Source organism: Ctenopharyngodon idella, chromosome 3, assembly GCF_019924925.1.
Source record: "Ctenopharyngodon idella isolate HZGC_01 chromosome 3, HZGC01, whole genome shotgun sequence".
Lineage (NCBI taxonomy): Eukaryota > Metazoa > Chordata > Actinopteri > Cypriniformes > Xenocyprididae > Ctenopharyngodon > Ctenopharyngodon idella.
The window spans coordinates 20,336,614-20,347,962 of NC_067222.1; the positions used below are offsets into that span (position 1 = coordinate 20,336,614).

Sequence of the window (11,349 nt, forward strand, 5' to 3'; positions counted from 1 at the left end):
TAAGACCCTTATTTCTCGTCTGGGATAGTGTAGAGCCCTTTGAAGCTGCATTTAATCTGCAATTTGGACCTTCAACCCACTGAAGTCCACTATATGGAGAAAAATCCTGGAATGTTTTCCTCAAAAACCATTACTTTTCAAATGAAGAAAGACATAAACATCTTGGATGACATGGGGGTGAGTCCATTATCAGGAAATAGAAAATAGAATTGTTGTGCGTCGCTGTCGTATTTGTGTATTTGAATATGTATGTGCGCAGACGCTTAGTCTTTTTTATAAAGTGACATTGCCAAATTACTTGTCTGGCCTGCATAATATATAAAAATTAGTTGTTCACAGACCTATGTGAACTGGAATTTTGATAAAGTTTTATCTATACATAGGGAAAGGAAAGAAGGCCTTCGCAGGGGATAGTTTTGTTGACACTTCAGGGCTGCGTTGTCATTGTGTCTAGGCACATGTCTTTCATATCATCTGGATGCGGCCTGGATCTGGCAGACCACGGCAAACCTCGGGATAAACAGAGAGAGACTAATATTAGTGTAGACGCCATTCTTCTTATGATGTAGCGAGTACATCAGGTGTTATGGCAAGTGTTCCCGGTTCCGACTGACCTCTAAAGTGAACTAATCCTTTAAATGATTTTAATGCACGATGTGGAGGCAAAGAACAACCTGACGTGTGGATTATCCCGCTTATACCATGGTCATTGAGTCATTTCCCAGCATTGATAACTTAAAGATGTCATTAATGTTTACAGCGCAATATTTCACCGGAAGGGTAAAATTGATGGTTATTTTCATCCGTTACGGCTTATTAGATCTAGCATTGTGCCCGCTTCGAATCAGACACAGAGATAAAGCAGAGCGGTAAGATTATATTTATTTGAATAAATGAGAGAGAGAAAGAGATGCGTGTGTGAATTACCTGCGTCTGTTTAGCGCCTCTATTAACAATGAAGGTGCGAGTTTAATTACTTCAAAACCAGCAACGTTATCCCCTCATTGCTGAAAAATATAATATGGCGACTCAGTAGCGAAACTATTTCATTTTAAAAGTCACGGGGCAGCACTGATAAGTTTCTGTGCTCCTGAATGTTTCTGTGTGCACGCAGCTTGATCTCCGAGTGATACGCGTGTGTGTTTCAATGAAAACAGTGCATTAAAGGTAGAGTAAGCGATTACTGAGAAACACAGTTGATATTTAAAATCACCAAAACAAACTCGCCACTACCCATAAGGATCACACCCCTCTCTTGATAGCTGTACCCCCAAATTCACAAACACTATGCAACACAGACACCTCCCCCCTAATGAGTGTATACGCCCCTTACTTCTGATTGGCTACAAGTGTATTTTGGTGCTTGGTCCGATCCAGTTTCAGCAGCGGTGTTTTTCAGAAATTGCTCACTGCACCTTTAATATAGAAAGGTGATTAAACCGACTTGGAACTGCATTAAACGGCTTTATTGCACAACCTCCAGCCAATCAGAATCGAGTATTCAGACAGACCATGGTATAATCACAAATAAATACTAGAAATTTTGTATATGCCTATATGGCCATATGTGCATGGCATTTCATATTTGTTTAGTTTCATATATGAATTAGTTCTGAACTCCAAATGAATGACTGAAACCTGTGATTGCAAAGAGACTCTAAATGTGCGTATAAATAAAACACGCAAATTAGTCACACCATCACTGATTGTTTCCATTATGTCGCTTTATTTTCATACTCCAGAACAGCTGCAGAAACATTTGAACTGCAAACCAATTAAGTGACAAAATTGCACATGAAAACCGCTTATATGAGGAGCGTTATTAAATTTATGATCATGCGATGTCTTAAAATGTGTAACACGCATTTGTTCCATAGCAGCTGTTTAGCGCAGCAGTGATCTAATAAAAACACTTATGCACCTAGATCCAGAGATGTTTGCAGTCTGTAAACAAATTCGGACTTTATAGTGTGCTTAAAGTTCAGTCCTCACTTCAAAGAAAGCACTTCAGGATTAGTAGTGATACAGTGCGTTTTACTTGTGTATATGTGGAATAAAGCTTTTTGGTGACAGTGTTAAGACAGTAATCTTCACTCCATTACTCTACGGATTTCCTTAACAGATGCTTTTTAAACTCAAAACATCATACGACATGTAACTTTTAAATCAAAAAAGCTTTAGTGAAAAACTAAAGGTGCACACAATAAGAGAAATGAATCTCAAAGACACGTCTAAATCCTTCTCTTTGCTCACCATTAGAAATAGACTTTTTGTAATACCTGCTTTTGGACTCTTTAAGCACTCAAATGTTTGGTAACACTTATTTTATATTTTTCATGAATAACATTAACAAACATTATTGCATATGACATGCTTAACAGATCATAGCTGGAATACTTTGTATACATATATTGCTGTATTTTTATTAGATTTTTTCATTTATGCTTATTGTATAATTTATATATTGTATTTTATAAAAGTGAAAAAAATTGAAGTGTGTGGAGAAGTATGGTGTCCCATACTCAGAATTTGTGCTCTTCATTTCACCCATCCATGTGCGCACACACACAGTAGTGAACACACACACATCGTGAACACACACACCCGGAGCAGTAGTGCATTTATATTTTATATATATATTTATGCATTTACATATTCATTGGATGTTTATTAAAAAATCGTACAGATACACAATTTATTTTATATAATTTATATATAGACTAAAAATCTGTCTAAACTGAACATTTTAGGATTTTGAAAATAAAAAAGATATAAGGGTAAAATTAATGAAAAAATTTAATATTTTGCATTATTTATGGGTCAGAAATGACACAAGCAACCATGTGACAGAGCTTGTGATAGCGTGATCGTCAAACTTGTGTAAAGTGCTTCTGTCATTAAAGCAAAATCTAAGACCGAACTTCACGTTAATTTTTCAAATCAACTTTTCACTCAAATCATTTGGTTAATAATATAATTTTTGTAATGGAAAAAATTTGTATTCAACTAGAATCATGCAAAAGCATTTCATTAGCTGATTATACAGTCAAACCAAAAATGATTCAGACATTTTTGATATTTTTTTAGTAGGTGCAGGACACTATAGTTTATTTATGTAAGTGAGGATAGCAAAATAAAGTAAACTGTGACATATTATGTTATTAAACAATGTTATTATATTAAACAATGTTTTGCTTAAGTGTTATCTGACATAATTAAGATTAAATTTTTCTGACACAGTTTAACTCTGAGATCTTGTCATATTTTATTACCATTTTTTTTAAACTATAGTGAATAAACTGTAATAATGAATGAAATGTTCAAGGTGTCTAAATAAATTTTGGTTTGACTGTATATTCACATCGGAATGTATAAGAATAACTGATCTGTTTTTTTAAATGTTTTGTTAATGGTGAAAAATACAATAAGATGTTACCAAATTTTCAAGTGCTCAGTTGGTTTTTTTTTTCCGTCTACCCATCTCCGTCGCCACAGAGCCCACCGTCGCTCCCATGGCCCCTCCTAAGGGCCCCCCGACGAACAACCCCACAAACGACCCCAGTAAAGCACTGCCCCTCACCATATTCGGGAGCCACAGAAGCCACCCGACCACACTGTCCCACAACCAGCGTAAGAATGAGGAGTCAGGCGTGGAGACGCAGAGGTCTGCGATTCCCTCAACCACCAAATCATCCACACTTCTCTCTGCTTCGGCCCTTATTCCCTCCGAATCTTCCTCTCCTCTTTCTTTTCTGTTTCTCAAGATCTCCTCCTCCTTCTCTTTCACTCTCCTCTCTGCCTCCTTCAAGAGAGGGCAGGTGTAGAATTGAGTCCCGGTTTCTTTCACCATCTGCTCTACCTTTATTAGCAGCTCCTTCACGTTGTCCTTCTCCTCTGCATTCGCTCCCGGCCGCAGCGGGTGGTGTCGATCCCCACACTTCTGTACGAGCTCTAGTAAGTCGGCCCGTTCTGTGCTGAGATACTCATCCAGAGAAACATCCTCGGGCAGGCGGTCCATGCGAGTGAAGAGCACCATTGCGTGTTTACTAACCGCTTCAGGACCAAACACCTTCTCGATGGTCTCCAAAATCTGGAGCTCCAGGTTGCTGGGCCGATGAACGGGGACACAGAGCAGGAAAGCGTGGGGCCCCGGGGCCGATAAAGTGGCGCAGAGTGAGAACTGGCGGCGGACGTCCTCAGCGGGGCGCTCGATGCACAGGCAGTCAGGTGTGTCCACGACAGCCACCTGCGCAGAAGAAAAATAAGAAAGAGGCCCCTTCAATAAACATAAGTGGATAACACTATGTGGATAGTAAAAAAAAAAAGGCCATGAAAGGTCATGTGAGAACAATAACTATAAAGATAACCATATATAGTTCTAAAAATCATTCTGAATATTAAAGAATAGCACTGTCCACACCACAACTATAATAATAACAGCATTGAGAAACAATATTGTTGGGATCACTTTCAGAATGATTTTTTCCAGCTGATGAACGATCAAAACATTGACAGCCAATCAGAATCCATCCTGCTTTAAGAGCTCGAGCATTTAAAATGGCAGACAACAAAACTGCAGCACATGTTTAGAATAAACAGAACGATATTGTCCACTGGTGTGGACGCAAATATAGTTATCATTATAGTTATCGTTCTTGGTGTGAACGGCCTTTACAGTGATTTTACCATGGTAAAGGGATGTTCTTAAGTACAAGGGTACAAGGTGTTATATAGTTTATTAGTTTAATGTAACGTTAGGCCACTTTTGATTTCGATGCATATTTTATATACTTTTTAAAATATGTAATATTTAATTTTTTTAATATTTAATTTTTTATATACATTTTATTTATAATTTATTAGGTAACTCTTTGCAATAAGGTGCCATTATGCATTAACTAACATTAACTAAAAATACATTTGTTGCAGTATTTAATCATATTTGTTAGCAATAGTTAATAAAAATACAACTGTTCATTGTTAGTTCATGTTAGCTCTGGTCCATCAAATAATATATAAAAAACAGATACAACTTTTTTGATACCTTTTAATGTATGTTAATTTACATGCTTTAGAAGTATTTTTCATTATTAGTCAACTAATGCAGTTAACTAATATAATTGTAATGTAAGTGTACATTTTTATTTTTTAATTTGTTTCTCATGACTACAGGTTTAGTGGTAGAAAGGTTTTATTTTGTAGACAAATATAAATTGTGCTAACATATGAATTTATTTACAAAACTAAAATTTTAATTAAATGAAATTACATTTCCCAGGTGGCATCTCTGTTTTCAAAACTATTGGTTTTATAATTGCACTTTTCTAAAACAACCAACCAACAAAACAAAAGTCAGTTAAACTTGTATGATAACTGTTATGGTTTATGACGTGCATATATAAATGTGAACATAAAAAATGTTAATGTTATGAAATGCTTTTGGTATGCCTAGTCACATAATAGGAAAGCACTTGCTTGCCTCGATGCAACTTTATTTATTTGACATTTTTATATCAACTATACACAAAATCTATTTGTGCAGGAATGAATAATCAGGTGGCGTCAGAGTTTTAAGAGAGACGTGAACCCACCTGTCGTCCTGCCAGCGTCACGCGTCTCTTCTGACAGGCAGTGACTGGTGTCTCAGGGCCTGTACAGTCGGACTCAGATGTCGGGCCGCCCAGGATGGCATCGACCGCAGTGCTTTTCCCAGCACCCGCTGAGCCCAGCAGCACCAGTCTCAACTCTAGAACCACAGACAGAAACAGAGAAACTGAGAGTTATTAAACACAGGCACGAGTTACGAAGAAACCACTGTTCTCTAAATAATAATGTATGATAATATTACAAAATGTTTCAGTTGACTTATTTAGATTTTAGTTGTACTCTTGAATACATAATGGGAGCATGATCACTCAATCTCAACTATAAATAAATAAATGTAATTACTGAAAATTCCCCCACAATACTGCCATATTAAAACGTATGTAATTTATCATTGCATGCCTAATTCATTTTTTAGTCCACATTTGATTTTATTTACAACATTTTGAGTTTGATTTTTAAAATCTTCTTCAATAATTGAATATTATACTTGAATACATAACATACATGTATCTTTGTATCTTTACTACTATCTCATAATACCAGATGGATTATTGTAACTTATAAGAAACATGCAAAATACGAACAAAAAAAAATCTTTATCGAGTGTTCAAAATGTATGTAGAGTGTAATTTAAAGCCTTTAAGTGTTAAAGAAATTTTTTTTGGCTCAAGGTCAGTTAGTGGTGTGACAAATTATTAGAAATCTGGGTTTAGCAAAGCAAACAGCAAGCAAGAATTGTTTAATTTCGTTCCTTTCTAAAAGGGAAAATCATATTTCACAAGCACAAAAGTTAAATATCTGAGAGAAAAGATCTTTTACTTTCCAGACAAATTCAGCGGCTTATAATTCTAGTCATGGGTTATACTTCCTAAAAACTAGGATAAATAAACTGATGCCTTTGCATGACCTGACTGAAAATAATGAAACTAAAAAGCAATAACAGTGCATAACAACACAGAACCATAATATATATTGTTTTTCAGATCAAATATTGTGGGATATAGTTTTCATAGACAACCGGTAAAAAGAAATGCTAAACATAAACAAGAAATGTCTGGAGTAAACCATAAAAAGTAAACTGTGTGTGTGTGTATTATGTGTATGGTTCAATTTCTAATTAAATACATAAAAAAGGCATGGTCACTATGATGTATTACACAAACTGATGAGCAGGATATAATAATGTGAAAGCCAATATTGTTAGTTCTGCATCACATAATTTTGATGCAATACCGCCACCTAAAGACTGAATGATACCTAACACCTTTCATGATATGAAACATCTATATTGCAACATTTAATGAAAACAGTTCAAGTTGGATTTGCTAAAGAATGTGAATATTAAACGTTATGACTGTGTGTTTTGGTTACACCCGTTTCAACTCACAAATAAAGCTATATCGCTCTTCTCATGCATATAAAAGTGAGTGTGCTTTTTCATTTTTAGTAAGGTTGTTTCCTGCATTGTTTTCTGAAAAGTATCTTCCACCAAAAATGTTCTTTTTACTTTGGGGGTTTGGGAAGAACATACTGTAATTAGCAAGAGAAAAAAACAAACAAACATGTTTGTCTCAGTTTCAAGCATCTCAGTAAGAAACAAAAGAACAAAATTATGACTTAATAGCATATTAAGTGTGGCTATAAAGTGTGGCACAACTTATACATGCTTTCAGTATGTATATAAGTATATACTTAAGGACTTGATGCATTTACTATGGTATTTGCACACACTGCAAAAAAAATGTAACCTAAGTTTTGTAACCTTATTTTACAAATCAGAATCATAATTTACATGAGTGGCAATCTAAAAGAGTCACATTAGCCACTTTTTTACAGTGATACTCCAAAGTACTTCAAAAAATACTATGGTATTATAGTACATAGGGTAGAGTTGGGGAAAACGTCCCCTTGGGGTAAAATGACCCCCTACTGTTTCCCCCAAAATAACCACTAGATAAAGTCAAGGTACATTTTGTTGTTGCTATGGACTAAGTGGACAAGAGTGATGTATACGTATTCACTATGAAGCTTACAATGGCGACGTACCACAGAGAAAATGGATTTCATGGTAAATTATCTAATTTTCAGCAGTAAGAAAAAAAAAGAAGGGTTTTAAAGCTTGTTGTTTTGCAGAACATCAGTTATATATGATATGAGAATAGTAAGGCCTGTAGTTAGGGAGTACATGTTATTTAAGGAAAATATAATTATATTTTCACAATGAGATTTTTTTCCCGAACTTAGTCTGTGGGGTAAAACGGGGGCATCGCTTCATCATAATTACTGTAGTTACCATATTCTGAACATCACATCCTTTGTTTTTCCCTCAAATATAATCAAACTAGGTGGTTGAATAAAAATATTTGGACTTTATATTTAAAAATTACCACAAGCTAGCATTAGCTAGCTAGTTAGCATGAGCTAACAATATTTTTCAAATAGTGAACCATGCTGAAAATCAGCCTATTAAATATTCATATTTATCTACTGTTATTTTGGCTTGTCTTTAATTTTAAGCTAAAATGGCTTGTACTCTGATTTTGATGTAAATGTATAAAGCAAACTGCTTTATCAGAGTGGGGGCAATTTACCCCACCTGAGGGGTAAAACGCCCCCTTGGTACAAATTTAATTCGGAGTGTCTATTTACAATAAGTGCAAATAGCGTCCCTTACACAAATGCTATTTACACTAGCTCCACCAACCAATATCTGGTTGGGCCACTCAAGTTTTAAAAAAGACGCGAGGAATTCATGTCTTCAGTGACACAACAGTAGCGTTCAGGGCTCGCAGACCTGGCTTTTAACGTGACAAATAATGTTCTAAAAGTGGAAATTAACTGCAGACGAGTGTTTAATATTAAAAGTGTTTATTGGGTAGGGTTAGGGGAAGGTGTACGGAGGGTTTTTATTCTCCCAATAAGGCAGCATCCATTTAATAATTTTAATAAATATAATAATTTACACTCTATGATATTATTGCATCCTGTTAATGTACAAAAATACTGAGGTGCAAATAGTATCTGCCATTATATAGATAGCATCTAATTACTGTTTACTCTTATTGCAAAGAACTGATACTTTTAGATGGTGTAAATAGAATATATCACTATTTTCACCTAGTGTAAATAGCATCTATCGCTAAGAAAATGCTGCTATTGTGACTTAAATAGAATATATTGCTATTTGCACTTAGTTTTTTACACTTGGTTTATAATGAATTGTCACTGAAAACTAGGATAACTATTCTAGACACATTTAGAAAAATTACACAAAGTCCAAACACCAAGGTATATTTACCATATGGTACAAGGTATATTTAGGCTGGTACCATGTCCACAAAACCCTTGGTGGTTTGTTTTGGTAAATCAGATAAAAAATGATATGACTTCAAACCTCTTTCCTTTGGATCTGTCCACCCTACTTCAGTGCTTCCCGATCTTTCTTTCTCCTCCTGGTGAATTTCATCTTGTGTTGTAGCTCCCTCCATAGTCTGCACCTTTATAGGGCACAACAGAACATAACAATGTATTGTGTGCAGTAGACTATGAATTGCCTTAAAATAAGCACAGAGCAGTTGGCATCTAAAGGGAAAATAAGGGGGGGTGATGGAGGACATAATTTCATTCAGATGACTCAGCAGAGAGGAACGGCCAAACAAACACACATTTCACATACTTCAGTTGCAGTAAAGCACTTTTCAAACTGCCTCATTTCAACTGACAGCTTAAAAACAGCCTAAAATTCCACTAAAAGTGTGCCGTACCAAACAACTGTCTGCTTCTGATTATGTGAAAGCTGATAAATATCACAAGCTTGAAAAGCTTACCTTCAAGTGAGAAATTGATCTCTCGCGTGTGTACCGTGAGCTTATGAGCTGGCCTGCTCTGTGTTTCTCTGCACTTCCTGTTTCTCCTCCTGCTGATCAGCCAAAACACTGCCGGCTATGTGGCCCTGCCCAAACATGTGGTGCTGTTGAGTCGCCTTCCTCCTCCTCCTCTCTCTCTCTCTCTCTCTAAAACACACCTCTTTTACAGAGACTTCTTAAAGGTGTCTCCATGAATGCTGTTTTCATGAACAGGGTGGTTAAAGGGCTAGTGTTACAGTATTTTTATGGCCTGAAACCACAAACAGGAAGTTGAGCACTCTTCCTCGCTTCAGTTACTTAATAGTTCAAAAAATAAAATGTTAATGTTATCTATACTGATAAAGCTTCCGCTGTGTCATTCCACAGGGTAATTAAATCTTGTGGGGACACAAAAGGTTCTTGGAAAAGAGGCAATACAGGAATTTCTGGGTTGAAAAGGCTTTAAATGTGAATGTATCAACCCCTTACAGTAACTCTATTTGTGTCCTAGTAACACATGCAACATATGTGCATAAATACAATAATGTGTTATATTTTCATTGTAACAAACTGCAAAATAACTAAGAAATGTTCATAAAAACTAACAGAAGAAAACAGTTAATTGTTTAAACGTTTTTTTTTTTTTTTTTTTTTGTGACCCCAACATTTATTTGGACATGTAAGTCACATGCATGAATGTATTTACATTATAGAACAAAAATATCAAACCAAGCAGCATTTATTTTAAAGAAAAATATCACAAGATCACTTGTTATTCAGTGTTAAAATGTACTGTTTTACTGGATTTATTGTTCAAAATGAAGACAAAACATATTTGGGATAGGGAAACTTCACTCAAATATCAAAATTCTGTCATCACTTAGATTAATGTTGTCCCAAACCTGTATGAATTTCTTTGTTCTGCAGAACATACAGTATCTCACAGAAGTGAGTACACTCCTCACATTTTTGTAAATATTTTATTATATCTTTTCATGTGACAACAATGAAGAAATGACACTTTGCTACAATGTAAAGTAGTGAGTCTACAGCTTGTATAACAGTGTAAATTTCACTTAGGGGTGTACTCACTTTTGTAGCCAGGCGGTTTAGACATTAATGGCTGTGTGTTGAGTTATTTTGAGGGGACAGCAAATTTACACTGTTATACAAGCTGTACACTCACTACTTTACATTGTAGCAAAGTGCCATTTCTTCAGTGTTGTCACATGAAAAGATATAATAAAATATTTACAAAAATGTGAGGGGTGTACTCACTTCTGTGAGATACTGTAGAAGATAATTTTGAAGAATGTTGGTAATTAAACAGTTTCAGTTCCCTTTTGACTTGCATTGTAATTTTTGTCCATACAATAGAAGTCAATGGGAACCAAAACTGTTTGGTAACCAGCATTCTTCAAAATATATGTTCTGCATAAGAAGGAAACACATACAGGTTTGGAATGAAATAAGTGGGAGTAAATGATGACAGAATTTTAAATTTTGGGTGGACTATCCTTTTAATGGAAAATGGTCATAGTTAATGTGATGAAATACACAAATGTAGTTTCTCTTATCTGATGCAATCCAATACATTGACATTCAGAAGTCTGAAATCATTAAAGTTTTTGAAAGTAGTCTGCTTATCTCACCAAGGCTGCATTTATTTGATCAAAAATACTGTAAAAAAATTAATACTGTGAAATATGAAATGAAATATTATGTATAATAATGAAATATTAAAGGTGGGGTAAGTAGATTTTGAAAAACGCTGTTGGACACTGTTGATATTTGAAATCAACCCAAACAAACCCACCCCTCTCTTCATTGCTCCGCCTCCAAAACTCACACTCTAATCCTAACCACCCTGCTCCGAGTCGGTCTCGAACTTTGTCCC

General features: G+C 35.4%; 1 protein-coding gene across 1 annotated transcript; it reads right to left on the reverse strand.

The window, feature by feature from the left end:
• Positions 1-1,703: 1,703 nt before the first annotated feature.
• Positions 1,704-9,591, reverse strand: si:dkeyp-69e1.8 (uncharacterized protein LOC100001340 homolog). Its single transcript, XM_051888433.1, has 4 exons — positions 9,435-9,591; positions 9,002-9,104; positions 5,592-5,746; positions 1,704-4,246 (listed from the first exon to the last, which is right to left on the reverse strand). The coding sequence occupies exons 2-4, from the start codon at positions 9,093-9,095 to the stop codon at positions 3,452-3,454; spliced, it is 1,044 nt and encodes a 347-aa protein (XP_051744393.1). The 5' UTR covers positions 9,096-9,104; positions 9,435-9,591; the 3' UTR covers positions 1,704-3,451.
• Between the last annotated feature and the right edge of the window lie 1,758 nt (positions 9,592-11,349).

Excerpts from the sequence above, each read along its gene's own strand:
- si:dkeyp-69e1.8 (XM_051888433.1), bottom strand. The coding sequence starts at position 9,095 with ATGGAGGGAGCTACAACACAAGATGAAATTCACCAGGAGGAGAAAGAA. Across the intron at positions 5,747-9,001 it reads GACAGATCCAAAGGAAAGAG|AGTTGAGACTGGTGCTGCTG; the intron begins GTTTGAAGTCAT and ends CTGTGGTTCTAG. Across the intron at positions 4,247-5,591 it reads TGACGCTGGCAGGACGACAG|GTGGCTGTCGTGGACACACC; the intron begins GTGGGTTCACGT and ends TCTTCTGCGCAG.